This window comes from Anabrus simplex, chromosome 9 (assembly GCF_040414725.1).
Source record: "Anabrus simplex isolate iqAnaSimp1 chromosome 9, ASM4041472v1, whole genome shotgun sequence".
Classification (NCBI taxonomy): Eukaryota; Metazoa; Arthropoda; class Insecta; order Orthoptera; family Tettigoniidae; genus Anabrus; species Anabrus simplex.
In genome coordinates, this window is record NC_090273.1 from 55,184,197 (window position 1) to 55,206,876 (window position 22,680).

The 22,680-nt window shown below is 39.5% G+C and overlaps 1 protein-coding gene across 2 annotated transcripts in view; it reads right to left on the minus strand.

Moving 5' to 3' along the window:
- Nucleotides 1–22,680, minus strand: part of LOC136880857 (leucine-rich repeat-containing protein 15) — a 58,685-nt gene that overhangs the window by 16,959 nt on the left and 19,046 nt on the right. Inside the window, exon 2 of one of the 2 annotated variants that reach the window (XM_067153398.2) lies at nucleotides 15,971–22,062. The exons of the other annotated variant lie outside the window; for it this stretch is intronic. Coding sequence (XP_067009499.2) covers nucleotides 20,138–22,057 — 1,920 coding nt within the window. The 5' untranslated portion in view covers nucleotides 22,058–22,062 and the 3' untranslated portion in view covers nucleotides 15,971–20,137. Of the gene's footprint in view, nucleotides 1–15,970; nucleotides 22,063–22,680 lie in introns of those variants that run through there. 2 annotated transcript variants of the gene reach the window in all.

The window sequence follows — 22,680 nt, forward strand, 5'->3', positions numbered from 1 at the left end:
CCCAACAACACTTAAGTTTCGGTTATGACCACTTCATGCATGGATTCGATGTTTCGAATGCCTTGTACTTATAGCGTACAGACTTGACGTAAGAAAGTGGCAAATAAGAGATGCCGAGGAGAAGAAACTGGTTGAAGAAAGGATAATAAACAGGTTCGGTTCAGGGAGGAAACGGGTGTATTGGTTGATATCTGAAGAAGTTAGGCTTCCACTTCTGCGGATATTACTGGAGTAGATCTAAATTTAATAAACCATCTATGTGTCATCTTAGAAACTCTTCGCTGTGGGTATGCCATTGATAAAGTGACATTTGGAATGCACTCAAAGGAAACTATACAATTATTGTACTTACAAAAATACAAATCGTATTACATGCCTGTAACAATCAATCAATCAATCAATCAATCAATCAATCAATCAATCAATCAATCAATCAATCAATCAATCAATCAATCAATCAATCAATCAATCAATCAATCAATCAATCAATCAATCAATCAATCAATCAATCAATCAATCAATCAATCAATCAATCAATCAATCAATCAATCAATCAATCAATCAATCAATCAATCAATCAATCAATCAATCAATCAACCAATCAATCAATCAATCAATCAATCAATCAATCAATCAATCAATCAATCAATCAATCAATCAATCAATCAATCAATCAATCAACTTCGCACACACTCTTGGTTCATGGAGAAGAGGTAATTAGGCACTGCATTATACCTATTGGACAACTCTCCTTGGAAGCCCAGGAGACCAGGAATAAAGATAACAGAAAATCTTCCGGAAAGGACACAAATACTGACCTTTTCCATAGGCTGCTTATATCATTGGACCCTTACATTACCAGATTAAGGAAATCAGGGAGAAGGAAGTCGATTCCGCTTTCGCGAGAAGTGCTCAACTTACTGTCTGAGTCTCCTGTAACTTTTTCTGCCGACGAAGATAATGACAGTGAAGTTAGCGATTCTGATGTAACTGCATCTAATGAGTAAGTACACGTATTCCTGTATCTGTTTTTAAACATTCTAAACAACATGTCCCACTATTAACATCTATTTCATTTCTTAAAGCTATAACGAAAAATGATTATAATTACGAAGAATATTAATTCTATTCCTGGCGTAGCAATTTGTTCTTTGTACTTGATTGACCACATACTTAATTATCTCCAATAATAGCAGTTATATACTATGTTTTATGTAAATCGGTCCATTAGTTTCCGAGATACGAATTTTGGCCGGCTAGATTTCTGAAACTACGCACTGTGCGTCTGTCCCTGGACTTGAAAACCGAGTCTCTGGAAATAATGTTCAGTCCTTTTCCCATGGCGTCGCAACAAACAAACAAACAAACAAACAAACAAACAAACAAACAAACAAACAAACAAACAAACAAACAAACAAACAAACAAACAAACAAACAAACAAACAAACAAACAAACAAACAAACAAACAAACAAACAAACAAACAAACAAATAATTTAATCTAATTTCGACTTTTGTATACCTTATCCAAAAAAGCCTTAAATCGAATTATACTTTTTAAATGTTTATAGATGGAGGGGGCTTACGCCTTAACACCCCCTCCCTTCCGATCCCCAACAACTCTGCCGACTACACTGACATCGAAGAACGAAAGTCATTAAATTATAAATCATCCGTGTATGTTGTTGCCGCAAGCGATCAGCGAGTGCGTAATTTACTTTCATCACTACTTAACATGTGGGTGGAAGGGAAGAATAATGTGTAAGTGTTTTGTGTAATATTCAATAGGAACAACATGGAAGTTCAATATGGACCGAAAATGCACTCGAATGGATTGTACGAAAATTAACTAACATAACTTCTATTAGACACGTAAATGAGCGAATGATGTGGGTAGATTTGGCAGTTTGAGGAATATGAGGGTGCAGTTGAGGATGAAGCTAACAAGCTTTATGAATCATTGGGTGACATCGTAGTCAGGGTGAACAGCAAGAATAGGATACTGCTAAAGGGCGATTTCATTGCATGAGTTGGAAATAGAACTGAAGGATGTGAAAGTGGTAAATGTGGGGAATATATGGAAGCTAATAAGATTGGGAAGCGTTTGCTGAACTTCTGTGCTAGTATGGGTTTAGAACTTACGAATACATTATTCAAGCGTAAGGCTATTCACCTGATCCATGATAAACTATATCTTAACCCACTTCGAATTCAGGGAATCTGTTAGGAATGTACGGGTTTATCGGGGATTTTTCGATGAAAGAGACCACTATCAGATATGTAGTGAACTAAGTACCTCTAGGCCTAGGGTACAGAAAGTGAAATCTGTTTGCAAACGAATAAGGGTAGAAAATCTCTAAGACGAGGAAATTAGACAGAAGTACTTGGATATAATCAGTGAGAAGTTCCGAACAGTGGACAGTAAGCAGGCTCAGGATATAGAGAGGGAATGGGTGGCATACAGGGATTCTGTAACAGAAACAGCAAGGGACTACCTAGGAACAACTAAGTGTATCGATGGGAAAAGGCGAATGTCTTAAGAATGATTAAGTGAGAGCAGCTTGTAAGCGTAGAAAGAAGGCTTATCAGAAATGGCTCCAAATAATAGCTGAAGGAGACAGGGAATTCTACGTAGATGAAAGAAACAGAGCGAAACAAATAGTTGTTGAATCCAAAAATAATTCGTGGGAAGATTTTGGAAATAACTTAGAAAGGCTACGCCCAGCAGCAGGGAAACCTTTCTGGACTGTAGTAAAGAATCTTAGGAAGGGAAGGGAAAAGGAAATGAATAGTGTTTTGGGTAATTTACGTGAACTCATAATATTTCCCTGGAAATCACTGGACAGTTGGAGGGAATATTTTGAGAATCTTCTCAACATAAAAGGAAATCTTTCTGTTGGTGTCGCGAACTACCGAGCTCATGGGGAGGAGGAAAATGATGTTGGTGAAATTACGCTTGAGGAAGTGGAAAAGGTGGTAAATAAACTCCATTGTCATAAAGTACCAGGATAGATGAAATTAGGCCTGAAATGGTGAAGTTTATTGGGAAGGCAGGGACGAAATGGTTTGATAGAGTAATAAGATTAGCATGGGGTGTTGGTAAGGTTTCTTAAGATTGGACAAAAGCAGTAATTGCACCTATTTATAAGCAAGGGAACAGGAAGGATAGCAACAACTATCGGGGTATGTCATTGATTAGCATACCAGGCAAAGCATACACTGGCATGTTGGAACAGAGGGTACGATCAGTGGTTGAAAGGAAGTTGGATGAAAACCAGTGTGGTTTCAGACCACAGAGGGGATGTCAGGATCAGATTATCAGTATGCACCAGGTATTTCCAAAATGCTACGAGAGGAATAGACAGTTATGCTTGTTTCGTAGATCTAGAGAAAGCATATGGCAGGGTATGGAGGGAAAAGTTGTTCGCCATAGAGGTGGAGTATGGGATTAAGAGTGGATTATTAAAATCAATTAAAGCATTTATGTTGACAATTGGGCTGCAGTGAGAATTGATGGTGGAATGAGCTCTTGATTCTTAGTTCAGGGTACTTGTAGGGGTTAAACTTTCATTTTTGTTGTTTGTAGTTTACATGGATCATCTGTTGAAAGGTATAAAGTGGCAGGGAGGGATTCAGTTAGGTGGAAATGTAGTAAACAGTCTGGTCCATGCTGAGAACTTGGTCTTAATGGCAGATTGTGCCAAAAGCCTGCATTCTAATATTTTGAATCCTGAAAATGGGTGTAATGAGTATGGAATGAGAACAAAAAACTAAGACTTTAGAAGACTAAATTGATGTCAGTAGGTAAGAAATCCAAGAAAACTGAATGTCAGATTGATGATACAAAGATGGAACAGGTCCATAACTTGAAGTAGGCCTATTTAGGATGTGTGTTCTCCCAGGATGGCAATATTGTAAGTGAGATTGGATCTAAGTGCAATAAAGCTAATGCAGTGAGCTCGCAGTTGCGATCAACAATATTCTGCAAGAAGGAAGTCAGCTCCCGGACGAAACTATCCTTACATCCGTCTGTTTTCAGACGAATTTTGTTTTACGGGAGCGAAAACTGAGTAGACTCAGGATATCTTGTTCATAAATTAGAAATAACAGACTTGAAATTAGTGAGAATGTTTGCTGGTACAAACAGATGGAACAATGGCAGGAGGGTATTCGGAATGGGGAGATAAAGGCTAAATTAGGAATTAACTCGATGGATGAAACTGTACACATAAACAGGCTTCGGTGTTGGAAGCATGTGAGGCGAATGGTGGAGGATAGGTTACCTAGGAGAATATTGGACTTTGTTACGGAGGGTAAGAGAAGTAGAGGGAAACCAAGACGACGATGCTTCCACTCAGTTTCTAACTACTTAAAGATAAGAGGTATAGAACTAAATGAGGCCACTGCAATAGTTCTATATAAGGGATTGTTACGACGTTCCGTAAATTCACACCGGCTTTCAATCTGAAAGCTGAAAGGCGTAACAGTCTATAATGATGTATGTATGTATGTAAGCATGTAAGTATTGTACCGGTTTCGGGCGGTACATGCCGTATTTTTTGACGATTAATTATATTTCATCTTCACGCAAGACTTTCGCTACGAACTTGGTTTGTTTACGCTCGGGGAATCCAACCGGCTTGAACCAGTGACAGCGGTGTGTGAGTGACGTAGCTGCAGGAACAAGATAGGCCACCCGCCTGAAACAACGTGTAGCCTGCCTGACCTGTTATGTTCCGGATATGAATGTCACCCCTTCCCGAACATTCGATGTGAATTTTTTAAAAGCTTCTCTATTAATAATCGCAGCGACTCAAGAAATACGTCATTTTGAAGAAGATCACATAAACGTCTCCAATTTTGAATCTCAAGTAAATCTGACCTGGGATTATCGAGATAATCAACTTCAAAGATATCACGCTATCTGATGACGTAGGAGCCCAACCTCAATATAAGGTGAGCTCACTTGACACAAATCAGGTAGTCACAGCTGGGAGGCCAGCCTGACTCTCCACGGTGCAGCATTACTGTTCGTCGAAGTGCTGACCGAGTCTATCTTCGAATTTTTCAATGTCTTCGTATTGGATTTAAACTCTGACAGTCGAGTTGAACTTTGAATTTGTGCGCGTGTTAAAACTCCAATATGTAACAAAGTCTTTATCATGGACATTGAGTTTATCAGTCGAGTTGAACTTTGAATTTGTGCGCGTGTTGAAGTTCAAATTATACAAAGTCTTTGTAGTGGACTTGGATTATATCAGTCAAGTTGAACTTTGAATCTATGCGCGTGTTAGAACTCTAATTGTGACAAGTCGTGTATTGGACTTAGGTGCTAACCGTCGATTTGAACTTATAATCTGTGCGCATGTAGAAACTTCTCGATGTGAGCTACTTTCGTGAATGTGGAATTTAGTTTATTACCACGTTGTCACTGTGGAACTTAGTCTCTGAACAAATATTATTTTCAATGTGACACAACTGCGATATACTATAAACTGTGACAGTCTTTTTAAAACCTCAGTCAGCATAATTTCATAATTAAATAAGAGTGTTTATGAAAGTGTTCAAACTTTTACACTAGTGTTAATGCACGTTATTACCTATTGTGAAAGGTTTACTCGTGTGCTTCGACACAAGTGGTTCATTCTGAATTCAAACTGTGTTAATGTACAATGGTACTTGCCAACTTTCATATTTTTCAATTTATGAATTGAAGTGAATGTTATTCGATTCAAACAGAACTAATTTCTGAACTGTGTATTATTTCTTCTTCAAAGTGTTAATTATTTGTGCGTTACTGTCAGCAGTGTCTTTTGATAAACTCTCGAGCAGTCATACATTTCTTTAAATGTCAAGTGCTGCCTTATTTAGTTGAAAGCCACCAGGAACTGTGCCTAGTGCGTGTACAATTTCAGTTTTATTATTTCTATTCATGAACTGTTCTTTATTTCTTTCCAAACTCTATGCTATCCGCATGTTCATCTTTAATGGACTTATTAATTCTGTCTACAAGGGATTAACAGAATTCGATTGCATATCACAACAATATTAAATTAAACAGTGCTGTTAAAGGAATGTGTCGGTGGACTGTGCAATTGTGGACACTCGTGTGAGTTAAGTGACGAGTGAATACCCCGCAACATCGTCGGAGAACGCCGGAGACCATCCAGAACGTCAAAGGTTCGAGCCCAATCCCATGTCGAGCCGACCTGGGGGTTCCAGCCTCATCTCATCATAAAGTGAGCAGCCCGCAGAACGAGTTCACGTCCATTTCAGCATGGTGACCTGGGAGCACGGGTCATCCGATAGGCGATATTGAAGGCAGAAAATATCTGCAGTAAGGTGATGTGCATGATTAACATGCATTCTTCTGAATACAACTCTATTCTTCAATATATTTTAACGTTTTCTTATAGATAGGACCCTTCCTCCTGTACCAAGCCCTAGCTAGAAATTACCTGGTATTGCCCTGAGATATAATTCATGCCAGCTTAAGGATAATTGATGAAGTCGGGCTGTAGTTACTGGTACAGTATGTATGTATGTATGTATGTATGTATGTATGTATGTATGGAAAGATGGATGGATGTGTGTATTGTACCGGAAACGACGCTACGTAAAAGAAGTTCGAAGTATGTGTGTTGAACTTCGCGCGAGGTGGAAGATAGGCAGGCCGCTGAACTCGCTGACGTACTCAGCCGTGACGTAGCCGCTTGGAGTGAGCTCCGCACAGCCAAGCGTGACCATATATGGTCATGTCCCGGCCCATGTGCAAAAGTATATTTAGCGTTAAAATATTATTGTTTTGACATCGCCAACGTGGAGGCCATCATAATAGATGCAATCTATCAAATTCTTGAGAAAATCCACCGCGTACTTTAGAAGTTATAAGGGTGGATAATACCCACGATCTAGATGCTTCGTCACAATATGGTATAAAAGGAGGGCGATCCGGACTACAGGGTCAGTGTGTGTTACTCCACCGTCTCTGCGACACGGGTGACGGGTGGAGCTCTACGAGTGCGGACCGAACCTATGCTCGGACGAGTCTTTGCATTTCGAATGTTCGGTTCCGGCGGAGTTGGAACTTTAATTTTCTTCAAGTGCCATGTTAGGACTTGTGTTTCACTGACTAACTAAAGGAACTTAGGATTTTTCTCGTGAGTGTTGTAACTTTTCCAAGTGCTACATTTGAACTTGTATTTTGAACTTGCATTTCGTGAATAGACTTTGGGGACATAGAAATTTTCCGAGTGTCTCATTTGGACTTGTGTTTTGCGACAAGCTGTGGAAACATAAAAATTTTCTTGTGAATGTTACAATTTTCCAAGTACCACATTGAACTTGTGCTTCGTGGCGAACTGTGGAAACTTAGAATATTTCAGGGTATTACGTTCGAACTTATGTTTCATAACAAATTGTGGGAACGTGCAATATTTTTCGAGTGCCGCATCTGGACTCGTGTTTGAACTTGTGTCATCGTAACAGACTGTGGAAACATAGAGTACTCATGCCATATCTGAGTTTGTGTTTTCCTCTCGTGCAGTTCCGAGGGAACATAGAACATTCAGTGTCATAATTTGACTTATAATTTATACTTCGTAATCATTTTTCATGGACAGTGTTAGACTCTTTCCAAGTGCAATTTTACTTCAATGATCACTTAATGACATTGCTTAACAGTTTTCAGGTACACGTAATTTTGTTTATAGACGGAATAGGACATTTCCGGGTGCCATTTAATTTAATTTATTACAAACGTGCCAATGTGTCCTGAACTTGCATAAACTGTGCATCTTGTGCTTAATATTGTGCTCTAATCATAAACTGTAGAGATCAGTGAATTAGGAACTGTGATGACAATGATTAGTGACCCAATAGAACATTCTAGTCTTCCATGCCAATGTTAACAAGCTCATGTCATGAACTTGACATTATAAATTTAGGAGGAGGAGTATTAATTCGACTAACATCTAACAAACGGTCAGATATTCAGTTCGATCGTCTTATTTTCAAGTGACAGTTTATGAACATTTACGATTCAGCGAGGTGTTCGAATCAAGATGTTAGTGTCAGTTTGATTAACACTTGACATATTTCATTTGCAATGGGTGAACGCAATAATTTAAAGGTCAATTTATTTAACAGTGCTACAAGTAAGTTGAATGCCGTACGGGGGACTTGTGTGTGAATCACGCCTCACCTTTCATCACCATTGTCTTGTGAGATCGAATCCCGCAACGTGTGCGCCTGGAGAATCGAGAACTCTCAAATTCTCGAGAACTTCGAGAAATTCCAGAACGTCGAGAACTTCACATCCACGACGGGCGTGGTTCCTGTCCAGGCCGTGCCCAGCAACCATCCCGGAGTCCGGAGATTCCAGCCTGCTACGACGCTTCAACTCAACTTGTAAGAAAGGTGATATTAATTTGTCTTCAATGAACAAGAAAATCAGATTCTCAAAAAATCTAAGTTCAGTGAACTAATACCCCTCTCTGTACCAACTCCAATGTTTTCATGCCACACCCTCAGAAATAGTCCATGCTCTTCAAGCTAGTGTCAGCGCCTCAAAGACAGGCATTTTTCCTGGTACAGTATGTGTGTATGTATGTATGAAAGAAGTTAAGGTAACTTAATAGAACAATCCAGAAAATTACCTTGCGAATGAAGACACACACACTTCCCACTAACTAATGTTCTCTCTTCATTGACTTTTGTTACACTGAGCGATATCTCAAAATAGAAACCTTAAGCGCGGGACTCGTATCTTACTGATAACAGCAGACCCCGAGAAATAAGATACAGTGCCACTTCATTCCGCAAATTACGAGTACTATCGAAACTGCGTTCCTCACGTTATGTCGGGTGCACATTGAGACGTGTGTCTCGTCGGTTTTCAGAAAGAAAGAAAGAAAGAAAGAACGAAAGAAAGAAAGAAAGAACAAGTGGTTTCTTCCGTCTTTGTGATATTAGGGCATCTAATGTAGAGTGAGCCCTTTTTCCTCCTTAAATTACACCTTCTTGTCTCATTTGTTCATGATTTTTTCCTATTTTGATAGTCATCTTCACTATTTCCCTTGTCGATATGGTCTGATGACCACGTAGTTTTTCTGCTTAAAGCAATCATGTTAAAAACCGTCGCCATCGCCAGTCAACATGACTGAATATTATTTCCAATTGATAAATACCATACGGAACCGCCTCTGTGGTGTAGTGGTTAGCGTGATTAGCTGCCACCCCCGGAGGTCCGGGTTCGATTCCCGGCTCTGCCACGAAAATTTGAAAAGTGGTACGAGGGCTGGAACGGGGTCCACTCAGCCTCGGGAGGTCAACTGAGTAGAGGTGGGTTCGATTCCCACCTCAGCCATCCTCGAAGTGGTTTTCCGTGGTTTCCCACTTCTCCTCCAGGCGAATGCCGGGATGGTACCTAACTTAAGGCCACGGCCGCTTCCTTCCCTCTTCCTTGTCTATCCCTTCCAATCTTCCCATCCCTCCACAAGGCCCCTGTTCAGCATAGCAGGTGAGGCCGCCTGGGCGAGGCACTGGTCATTCTCCCCAGTTATATCCCCCGACCCAGAGTCTGAAGCTCCAGGACACTGCCCTTGAGGCGGTAGAGGTGGGATCCCTCGCTGAGTCCGAGGGAAAAGCCGAACCCGGAGGGTAAACAGATGATGAGGATGGTGATGAAATACCATACGGATCCGTTATGACTTCGAAACCAATATTTTTAATTATTCATATTTATTGTTTATTTATGTATTGTTTATTTATTTATATATTACATATTCGAATTAATATCTGAAGAAGGTCAAAGACATCGAAAAGTGTTCCAATATATATGTTTTACCTTTATAAGTATTGAATAGTGGAAAATATGTAATATTCCATTTTATAGAAATAATTATTTCATTATTTCCATGTTAGCGTAATTCGTCGTTTGTATGGGCAAAAATCTAAGCAAGACAATTTCAGTTCAAAGCTGAATAAATTCTCTTGCTAGGGAATTCTTTAGAAGTGTTAGATTTACCACAGTCGCATGGACGACAGTGGTAAGTTCTTTCACCCTCTAGTAAATACACACCGGGCGAGTTGTCCGTGCGGTTAGGAGAGTGCAGCTCTGAGGTCGCATCCGGGAGATAGTTGGTTCGAACCCCACTGTCGGCAGCCCTGAATATGGTTTTCCTTAGTTTCCCATTTTACCCCAGGCAAATGTTGGGGCTGTACCTTAATTAAGGCCACGGCCGCTTCCTTCCCATTCCTAGGCCTTTCCTCTCCCATCGTCCCTGTGTCGGTGCGATGTAAAAAGCAAGTAGGAAAAAAAAGTGAATAGACAGCCCGGCGCCTTAGCGGTTTCTGAAATATGCGAACTGCTACAGCGGAATCCGTAAGGTGCCAGCTGCACTATACGTTTAGAGTAAACTAGCTACTTAGAAAGCAAAGTGCTGAATTATGAATTTAACTACTAGTTCTTACTAGAATCAGATTTACCGGGCGAGTTGGCCGTGCGCGTAGAGGCGCGCGGCTGTGAGCTTGCATCCGGGAGATCGTGGGTTCGAGCCCAACTGCCGGCAGCCCTGAAGATGGTTTTCCGTGGTTTCCCATTTTCACACCAGGCAAATGCTGGGGTTGTACCTTAATTAAGGCCACGGCCGCTTCCTTTCCACTCCTAGTCCTTCCCTGTCCCATCGTCGCCATAAGACCTATCTGTGTCGGTGCGACGTAAAGCAGCTAGCACAAAAAAAAAAAAAAAGAATCAGATTGGGAAAGTTCTGAAACATTTCCTACATTATTTATATTACAAGCGATATTACTCATTTCAGTGAATTCCTGAGTGAGATTAACTACATATTATTAATGCAAACACGAGAGATTTCAGCAAAAATTTGTAAATCATAGATAGTTCTTGTTTCCTCAAGAAATACCCTTCAATGCCAGAAAAGGAAAATCAAGATCCAGGTAGCTCTTAATGATTCTAATTTCTTAAACAGTATTTTCCACCGATAGTTAGGATGTGCTCAACGTATCATAATTTACAAGATACCATTGATAACTATGATTTTAAAATTCGCTCATGGTCTTAACAGCGTTATCAAATTACTAAGGAAAGTTTACTGTGGAAGTAATTACTATATATTAAATGGCCAGCCTTGCGATGGAGTGTAAATTTAGGGTGTGATTTGTTTGTTTACTTTTTAATTAGTTAGTAAGGTGCTTACTTTCGTTTGGAGATAGTTTGTTTTATTGCCTATAGAATAATTTAAAACATACTAGCGAGCTCCTGCTGCTTTCATTATAAATAGATCATATTCATATTGTTCTGCCTGCACTTTTCGATAGATTTCTGAAAATTTATTGCCGGCATGTAGTAAGAGACTCACTCGTAGTGTAGTTTATAACACTTCAAGCCATGTAATATTCGAACATTCAGGCGTATTTTCAAGCCGTCTTGCCCGAGGTAGTGCAACATACAATTGGGCTGGTTCGGGTAAGTAGACACCTATTTTTCCAACAGTTTGTCCCTGCGGTTTATTAATGATCGTACAGAAGGCTAGTCGACTTGATTCTTTCCCGTCTGTGTGTACGTAGACTGTTTTCTCTTTGGAGCAAGTAAGTTATTAAGTGGCTCAGACGGTTAAGGCGCTGGCCTTCTAACCCCAACTTGGCAGGTTCGATCCTGGCTCAGTCCGGTGGTATTTGAAGGTGCTCAAATACGACAGCCCCGTGTCGGTAGATTTACTGGCACGTAAAAGAACTCCTGCGGGACTAAATTCCGGCACCTCGGCGTCTCCGAAGACCTTGGAAAGTAGTTAGAGGGACGTAAAACAAATAACATTATTATTATTAGTAAGTTATTAGGAACGTTTTCCCATCTGTTGAGTATACTTAGTAGCTGGGGAAGGTCAGATTATCAAAGAATAATTACCAGATATTAGTATTATTTAAGATTAGAGGAAATGTATACTCTCCGGCTTGCCAGGTAGTAAACATATCTGCAAGCAATCACATTTTAAGGATGAACATCACATATATCAGAATATTAATGAATAACCTTGTAAGTACAGAATGTATTGCGGGCCAGGTTAAGCCTTCGCCTGCAATTATTGGAGTGGTCATTTAGTGATTTGAATTTGGGATTACTCAAAGTTGACTGAAGTTAGAGACCTATCAATATTTGATGATTCACCGGCAAGTAATTCTACAGAGAATAAAAAAGAAAATTTAGCAAATCGGTCCAATAGTGGACAAGGCTTTTTTTTTGTAAACGTTTTTATTATATACAATTTCTCGTAACTTTCCACATTTTTAAACATGATATAGGCTTTTGGGCTTGTGCCGTGTCAAGAAAATAAGGTGAAATTCTTTACGTTTCACAGAGAGATTTGCTCTGCGTCATCAGGAGAAAATCTCGACTGTACACGTTCACCTGTTATGTTATGTGACTCTGATAGTTCCGTCAGCTTCCTCTTCGAACGCTCGCGCAGTACCGCGTTCGGGGAGCCATCTGGTGACGAATGAACTTACCATTTCCACTTCTGTTATAACGTCTAAATTCAAGCCTCATTGTTTGAGAAGCCTTTCTCGTGGACAGTCGAGATTTTCTTCTCATTACGCAGAGCAAAGTTCTGTGCGAAACGTAAAGAATTTCACCTTATTTTCTTGACACGGCATAAGCCCAAAAGCCTATACCATGTCTATAAGTACGGGCCGTGAAGGCATCAATGGCAATATTTCCACATTTTTATTTGGTTCCTACATATTATTTCAATTTCTTTCGCTAAAGGTCTTGTAAACTGTAACTTATTTAAGTCACCTGTAATTGGAGTCACTCTCTATTGATTACTTACAGGTGGCGTAATTTGTTTTGAGATACACCATGGAACTTAGTATAGCAAGGGATATTTATGGTAAAATCTAGCGTTATATTCCTTAGAAAATTATCCTCAGTTTCATAATTGAATATGAAATGATTGTTTAAAAGTGGCGTATTTTGTTCTATGATACAACATAGCAATTAATTGTCTGGGATTAGTATTGAGTGATTGTTTTCAGATTTGTTACTAGGGAGTACAGGGGAATAGTAGGCCGATCGCTGATTGGCTGTTGGCTGTTGCCGGTCACGTGACTGATGACGTCACAGCACGAGCTGGCTTCTGATTTTCTGTGGGGCCTGCGTTTAAAGAGCGAGAAATTTGAAATTGTGTTGGTGGGCAAAATGAAAAATGGGCACGTTTGTGTTTGGCAGCTGTCACGCAACGAAGGGTCGTGTGCTGCACTCTGGTGGATTGTTTTGAAAACTAAGTAGCTACAGGTGTGCTAATCTGACAGATGGATTACCATCTTTTCAGACTAGGAGTGGGAGATTCGAAAAGTAGGTTGGCTGGCTATGTGTGCAGGCTTGTACAGACCTGAGTATGCCCCTAAGTAGGCAAGATGGCGGCTATTTGCCCAACTGTCCGGGGGATTGCCAACTTTACAGACCCCAATCCGATGCTTTGAAGACTGTAGACTTACCTTAACCAACTTGCTGAGGAAGGGGGAGAAATTCTGACAATTCTGGCAGCTTCTCCTTTTTCTTCTTAATCGGGCGCTCTTACCTGTACTAGCTTGGGATACTAAGCATGATGGCTGCTATACATTACCTGTATAGAAAGTAATCCGCTTTCTTATTAAGAAACCATTCTTTTAGGTTGATTTTATTAGGAGCTTTGTAACGTCGTAGTTATAAGCCCTATGTCCTTGTAGGTATGTAGAATTTGTTTGATGGCCTGTGGTACTGTAGTAGCGTGTTATAAAAAAGGGTTTAATATGTATGCATTGCTTATATAGGAATAACTTTGGCTACTAATGTCAGGCACTCGGATGCGAGCTCTAAGATGGCGTATGGGAGGTGGTGTAAAGTGCAATACGAATGTGTTGTTTATAGAAGAAGAATTTGGAGTCTAAGATAGCGAATATTCATCGTTGGTATAGTACTTAGGAAGTGGTGTGAGGTATAATATGTATGTATTGCTTATAGAGGTATAACTTGGAAGGCTTATGGATTCCTCTATCCACACTCTCAGTCTGAATATCCTTTCTTTGAATCCTGGCAAAATCTGATAGAAGAACCTGTGCAGCACTTGTTACTCATTTAAATGAAATCGTAATCTAATCAAATCAGATACTATAACCGGTTATAACACAATTAAATATTACAAACCTAAATTAATAAATACACGTTGCAGTTACTCGAATATCATGAATGGCATGACTCTTTTGAAGAGAAACTTATAAACTTATTCATTATTAACAAAATGACACAAGGTAACTCAAGCCCTGCTTAATCCAAACATCATATGAACTCATTAGGAGGCTGATCTATCGGTACCCTAATAGGGGCGGCTATCTGTTGGATTATCTCTCTGCAATAACAGAAAAGAGAAACTGAACTACTAAGGTAAATCCGGGACAGATGCCGCCCCGGTAGAGATGCCGCATACACTGTAGCTAAAGGTTCCCATCGTTACAGCTAGATGGCAATATGTGTGGTTTTTCAGTTTCTAAGGAAGAACGACTGTCTGCGAGTGTGACGAAATTTGCTCGTATATTACGCCAATTATAGCCGATATCATGAGGCGAGTACATGTTTCCTCCTGACAAAGTTTTTGCGTGTGTTAATTTATTGTATATTAAGTTGGCTTCCAATGCTTAAATCAGACGTTTTTAGTACAGTAGACGTCAGAAACGTAACTGTAGTTGAGAGTAAGCTAATTTTGGGCCATGATAGCCTTGAGGTATGAAAACAGGAGGATGCAGCGTCTCTCCCTGATAGTTGGCCTTCGGGCTGAGCAGCGGTCGCTGTGCAGGCCAGAGCCATTTCAAGGGTGTTAAGTGCCGTGGGGTTTTATATAACACAGTGAAGAATCCATTGCACATGCACATTTATAGTAAATCGAAATTAAAATATGATTTTAATGTTGTAAATTATCAGATAGATTTTTTCCATTGAATGATTATATTATGTGGATATAATTGTCTTGTAGTACGTTCTAGTGTTCGGTTATATTAAAGTTGAAGAAATTGGCTTAAATTTGATTTTTTCATTAATTATTTTACTCGCGGCACCTCTCCCGAGCAAAGTCGGCATCTATACCGGGATCCAGGGAGAGACGCCGCAGATGCAACAATTCCTTTGTTCACTCCTTTCTCCCATTTACTTTCAATTGCCAATATTTTGTTCATCCCTGATCAAATGTACATGTTTTCAAATTATGCTCGATGAATTTGCAACAATTTTTAAAGTAAATATACCGAGATATAACAAAAGACATACAAAGTGCGGCAACTCTCCCGGAATTACCCTATATGAGTGTCTCACGGATGAACAGAGTATTCGGAGGTGATATGACAAACCGCTTCATCAGGTCAGTTTGGGAAATGTGTCTAGCCGTTGACCGTAGTCTGGTGTGACCTTTTAAAGGAGGCGATATCATCACAGGTTTATGGGAAAATTAATCAGTTCCGGAGAAAAATGGCCATTTATTGAGCTGTCTGCTAATTGAAGGTGGCCGCTCAGGCATGTTTCACTATATTTAAACTACATTTTGTGGAACTCCCGTATTACAGCCGGATAGTCATGATATTTGTGATAATTGAAGATAGGACGAACAATGTACCATATGCTGTACTTTGATTACGTTGACCGATTAATTTCGTAATTCAGGATAAATAAGTAGGCATTTTTATTTATTTTTATTTCTACAGTCTTCTTTACGTCGTATCAACACACATAGGTGTTACGGCGATGGGATAAGAAACCGCTTGGGGTGGGAAGGAAGTGACCTTGACCGTAATTAAGGTATAACCCCAGCATTCGCCTGGTTTTAAAATCAGGTTAGTCAGAAAGGAGCTAATTAAAAGTTGGTATGTCAGCAGGAAAATGGAGTTTGTAGGCATTATGTTACTACTATAATAACATAAAGGCATTATACTTTATATTTTCAATTTTATTGCAAGACATATTAAAGATATGCATCATGCATCTGCACGACACCGTTTTTATTAATTATGATACAAAACAACAATGAGATCAGTAAAGGAGGTACACTATAACAGGAAGTTTAGTTTAAATAAAATTATTTTTAAGACCTTACAAATTTATCCATATTGGAACATTGTCTATGCTTGCTACTTCAGGACTTATTGTAAATTAAAATAATTGTGTAGCATATCTGAGTCATCCACTTACCAAAAATTTATATAAAAATATAGAAAAGCGTCTTGTTTGTGTGCTAAATATGTTCTATAGCAGTGATTACACGGGGCAGTGAAGGGAATACAGTCTCTCATCTGAATGAACATTTAGAATGCCACATTGAAAGAGTGTATCACAAACGAAGTGGATTAAGAAAATACCTCTCTAAATTCAACCTAACCTCCTCATATGGTATTGTAATCTCATTGTTAATCACTCTGTTGTTTTATTGCACCTGACATGTGTTAAATAAGGTAATAATCAGTCAATGAGTATCTATGTAACCTTGTACTGTACGCCTCACTGTGTAATATTTATCCTTCTGTGAAAGGTTTATTTCATAGTATTCACTCAAAATCAAAATCTCAAAACAAAATATTATTACTGCACTTAAGTTGGTGAACTGTCAAACTTTACCTCGAAATTCATTCAGAGAGTATAAAAAGCTTACCATTCTGTAGGGTTTTTCCAGTTTTTATACCACCGCTCTACATGCGCTATATCCCACACACCCGGGTATTTTTGTTGTCTGCACATATTTTACCCTCTCACTTCTAATTCCCAATAGCAGCTACGATAATAAGAATACAAAGAGGGAATATATAAATAATAATAGATAAAAGAAAACCCATTCACACAACATATACACGATGACTCACACCTCTCAGTTATATATGCAGAGGTAAACTTCGGAGAGCAGATTTAAATGTATGAGAGGAAGTAAAGTTCCGAATATCCATTGGGAGTGTATTCCAGAGTCTCGATGCAGTAACCTTAAAAGAATGATTGTAGTTAATGTTCGATTTTATAGAATTTCAAATAGTGAAACAGAGTATTGTTTTGTTAGTATTTTAAATATTCAATAAGAATACAAGTCCAAAGTTAATAGTAGTCCAATATTCATTTCCTTAACTAAAGGAGCAATATAACGTCAATTGAGTCCTGAATTCCTTCGGAAGAGTGGAAGGTAAAGGCTTCCGCAATTTATAATCGCAATAGCACTATTAAGTACCTAGATGTTAATATAAGAAAATAGCGTAATTTGAGTAATCACATTAACGAATGTTACACATCTCTTCATATTGATACCAGGGTTTTTAGTGCTTGTAGTAAAGACGTGAAGGAGACGTGAAGGTGAGGGCTTGTAAGTTGCTGGTATGAGTATGATTCCATAACTGAAAAGTATCCAAAAGGAAGCCGCGCGATTTGTTTCCGACAAAAGTGTAGTGTTATGAAAAGGTTGCAAACTTATTGCTGAGAAGGCTTGGGAGTTAGGAGACGAGCTGCTCGACTAAGCGTTATGTTCCGAGCTGGCAGCGGAGAGATGGCGAGGAAGTTCTTAGTAGACGAACACGTCTTAAATAGTAGGAAATTTAATATGAAGATAAAGTTGGTATTCAAAAAGACAAACTGGGGCAAATATTCTTTTAATCCGGAGGATTCAGGGCCTAGAAGAATTTGTCAAGAAAGATGTCCGATAAATTTTCAAATTCTTTGAAACCATTTAAAAAATTACTAGGCAAATAACGGATAGGGATTGATTAATAAATTGATTGATTGTTTGAATGATCGCCTGATTGATTGATTGATTGATTGATTGATTGATTGATTGATTGAAGTTGCACAAAGAAAATAACCTAGAACTCATTTCTGGTGCAGGCTGAGTAAACCCCAACTACCACCTGCCACTCCAGAAGTGAAGACACATTTCTAACCTGTTCGACTTCCTGACAGGGAATCGAACCCATGACCTTCCGCTAAACACAGCACTCCTTTATCACTTTGGCTGCCAATCTCCCCACCCCACACTTCCACTCACCTTGTCCAGTTAAAGGTGGATATGATGAGGAAATTTCAATTCTACGAAAACTTCTTATCAACAATTGTCGAGGTTGTGATAAGAGAGACAGTGTTACGTCGAACCCGAAAATCTACACGATAAAACGGAATTCGTCTGATAGTTACCTTTTTCCACAAACTTAAAACTTTATTTACATCGTTCTTTTTTGTACAAAAAAAAAAAAAAAGCTGTTCTCAAAAACCAAAGAGTACCAAATCTGGTGGGTGCATTCCATTAGTCTCTGGATGTAACAGACAGTCTACTTTCTGAGAATCTTTCCTTCTTGATAAGCAGTAGTCAATACTTGTTAAATACACTGTGTTTTATAGCAAGCCCTTTGAGTGTCAGTTTCCGTGACAGCCTTTTCATACTCAACAACGTCTTGCGTACGTTCATTCCACATTTAAAGTAAAAAACAATTTGTCACGATAACTGAAAAGTCATAATTACGAGGCTAATGATGGTTGCGTGAATGTATGTAATTGTGTAGGTTCGATTACTGGCCTCATTTTTGTTTCCTACTCAGAAAGATATTTGGGCGAAGTCAGGAGGCACAGATTTAAATAATTTACAATAATATTTACATACCATTTGTTCGGAAACAGCAGGACCGAGCTCGATAGCTGCAGTCGGTTAAGTGCAGCCAGTATCAAGTATTCGGGGAGATAGTGGGTTCGAACCCCACTGTCGTCAGCCCTGAAGATAGTTTTCCGTTTTTCCCATTCCCACACCAGGCAAATGCTGGGGCTGTACCTTAATTAAGACCATGGATGCTTCCTTCCCATTCCTAGCCCTTTCCGGTCCTAACGTCGCCATAAGACCTATCTGTGTCGGAGCGACGTAAAGCAACTTGCAAAAAAAAAAAAAAAAAAAAAAAGGAAAAGAAAAGAAACAACGAAACAACAGGAACCGGGAATACGAACGTTGCAGTGTTGGTCATACTGATAAATGATATTAAAAATATAATTCGATATCTCGCACGTTTGTCATTATATCAGCTGCTGAATTTAACCAATCAAATCTCTTCTTGAGTGAATTCAAATGAGATTTGCGAGGCGGTGTTGCCTAATCTACCATTGGTTTTAAAACTGTCTTTAGAGCACGAATTGAAGTACCTCTCTCTAGAGGAGGGATCGGAAGATCGACCTCCGAGCTGACAACATCGCACCGTAGCAAAATAACCGTCATACCGGCTGAAAGCCAGAGTGTGTTTGACTTGCATGCTGATTTTTCGGCATCGGTAACTGAGAGCCGATCGGTCACTTACGGAAATAGTCGTTAATCAACCGTACAGATGTGAACAGTGGACTTCGACTCGAACTGCAGTACCAGTGGCTATTCTTCGACTGGTATACTCAAACCGGTTTGAAGCCACTTGCAGAATTAGCAACCCCCCTAAACCTATGGCACTACAGCCCTGAAGAGTCTTGGCTTACCAAGCGACCGCTGCTCAGCCCGAAGGCCTGCAGATTACGAGGTGTCGTGTAGTCAGCGAAATGAACCCTCACAGACGTTATTCTTGGTTTTCTAGACCAGGGCACATTAAGCAACATTAACTGGCTAATCTCATTTGAATTACCCCTCGAAAGGATGTGATTGACTAAATACAACAGGTAATAAAAAGACAGTTGTTTGTTTTCCAAATTATTTAATGCTATGACCAACATCCTACCACACGTAAACCCCATTCATGTTGTTCACGACACCACCCTGTATGTTATTACAAGTACTGGTATGTAGTTATTATTTAGTAATAGGCATGCGTGAACGCATACTGCATATAAATTCCCCTCGGAAGCGAATGAAGCATTTCAGCTCGCAATTATTGCTTAGAAATCTGTGAAATCACGCCTCGCCACTGAACTAAAGTTTGCACATCTATTGCGATATTAGGATGTATATTTTCGTGAACGGTGGAAAATGGAGTTCATGACTCATTTTAGGAGAAATATGAACATACGAGTTTTGAAACCAGAAGACTTAGTTCCAAGAAACAGTTATTCATAAATAAAAAGAGATAGCGGTTCCTAGCTCTATTCGTTTATTTCTACTAATAAATTTGAGTCAACTCGTGTCATTAACACACAAATTTTGTAGGCTTTCTGCAGTAATTGACTCTGAAGCCACAGAATGATATACAGCGTCCTCACGCCGATTGATTCCAAGATACTTTTGGAGAAACACACAACCAGATATCAAACCCACCACTACACCTACAATGAATCCCAAACTTAGCATCAACATTACGGCAGAAGCAACACTTTGACCACTGGAGTATTGTTTTTCACTTTTAGATTCACCAATGGCAGGCTGCATGACTGTGGAGGCCGTTGTTGTGGAAATATCTTCTGTTCCTTCAGGTGCAGTAACATCCTCCAAAACAATCCATGATCCCTTCTCTGGACCACAAGAAGCAGAGCAGTTTATATTTCTGTCCAGACACAACAACCAAAGTGGACGGAGTTGAAAATCACAGATGAAGGGATTATTAAACATATTCAATGATTGGAGTGTCTTCATCTTGGAGAACACTTTAACATCAATGAATTGAAGCTTATTACTTGAAATGTCCAAAGTATTTAAGTGAAGGGAATGAGAAAATACTTTTAGAGGAAGCCGTGTGAATCCACACGCCGCTAGAGCTAATGATTTTAACGAAGGGGCAGACAACAGAGGAGCATCACTGGGTACAACTAAGGGGTTTCCAGATAAGTTCAATGTTCTCAATTTTATGTTGTGAAGGAATGAATCCCTCTCTATCGTGACTATTTCATTATTTTGAAGTAGCAATGTTGTGAGTTCCCGAAGTCCAATGAAGGCATTACGACTGATCATTTTAATGTGATTATAGCTAAGATCTGTATAATTAAGGCTTTTAATTTCTTGAAATGATTCATTTCCAATATGGGAGATAGAACATGAGCTCATTTCCAGTTCCTGTAAGAATGGTGCTTTAAGGAACGGGCCTGACTCCGGAAAATCTATTGGGTTTCCACTGAGGATCAATTTCCAAATAAAAGTCTTGTCAAAGGTGTTCATTTCTATAGAGCTAATGGAGTTATTTTCGAGATGAAGTCGACGTAAACCACGGAAGATATTCATTGTTGCAGTATCAAAGTGTGTAATATTATTGTTGTTAAGTTGAAGCTCTTCCAGGTTAGTTAATCTTTCCAATATCGTCTTTGGAGCTTCAGTTAAATTGCAGCCATTCAAATTTAACATTTCCAAGCTATTACGGTACGGAAATGATATTTTCTTGAGATCGAAGACTGTTCCACTTAAGTCTAGCATCCGTAGTGCTGACGGAAAGCTTCCTTCTATGGATAAAACTTGAGAGTTGTTTCTTATAACGAATACTTTGATAACTTCTTTATCGTCGAGTATAGTTAAATTAAAATCTTGTAAATTGTTTGAGCTCAAGTCTAATGTCAACAGATTTGGAACTCGGGAAAATGTTATCTCTGAAACATGTTGTAAATTACATGCAGCCAGTTTTATCATTATGTCACTGTCACTGATAAGAAAAACGTTATCTGTGGGGACGCTCAGCATATTATAACTCAAATCTAAGATCAATAACATATCATTGTTAATAAATGTTTCAGGATGCAGGTAAGTAATCTTATTTTTACTCATATCTAAACCGATCAACTTTGTCAATCTTGCAAAAGCACCAGATTCAACTTCACTTATTTGATTCTGTTCTAAATCGATGGCGCCCAAATTGTCCATATTGTAGAAACTAACGTTAGTGATGATTGATATATTATTGGAAACTAACTGCATTACGAATATCATGAAATTTTCCAACAAGTCATCTTCTGAAGGAACTTCGCTGAGTCCCAAATAGCTGCAATTAGCACGTATCCTGTAGCTAAATCCTACTGTCGTCTGACTGCAGTTACATCCACTTGGACAGCCCTGGACGTGCGTGGTGGAAATAGCAATTACGGAGACCCACAGCATGAGTCTTCCCACCCCCATGATGCCTGAAACAGATTAAATACGGAATGTATACAACAAGCTGTACCGGAGGATTATGGGACTGTTGGTAGGTCATTATAGGCAATCAAGGCACTTATACACATAAGAAAATGGAATTTGCAACACCATAAAGGCATTGGTCGTTTGTGTTGATTTTCAAGATATGGAACGATACCATGTAGGTATGTAAACGATCATTAGATTGTTGCTACAGGTCTCCCCACGTGATTGGTCGCTGAGGAATCAACTCCAGTATACGGACTCTGGTGTAGAGTAGTTGACTTGCAGTCTGTGCAGTGAAGTGTTCCCCGTCAAACATGCTTCGACGACAGAGAAGAGCACGCTATCAACGACTGTCGCCGTTTGAGAGGGCTCGGATAGTTGGGCTGTGTGAGGCTGGATTATCGGTAAGGACTGTCGCTGCAAGTGTTGGCCGACAGGCATCTACGGTAAAACGTGTATGACAGCAGAGGTCAAATAAATGTACCCACACTCGTAGACCTGGCACAGGCCCAGCGCGACAGACAACTGTGAGAGAGGATCGCCACATCATTCGGATGGCCCGGATGGAACCCCATGCAACAGCAGCGCACATTCGAGCAGCTGTGGCACCACACGTTACA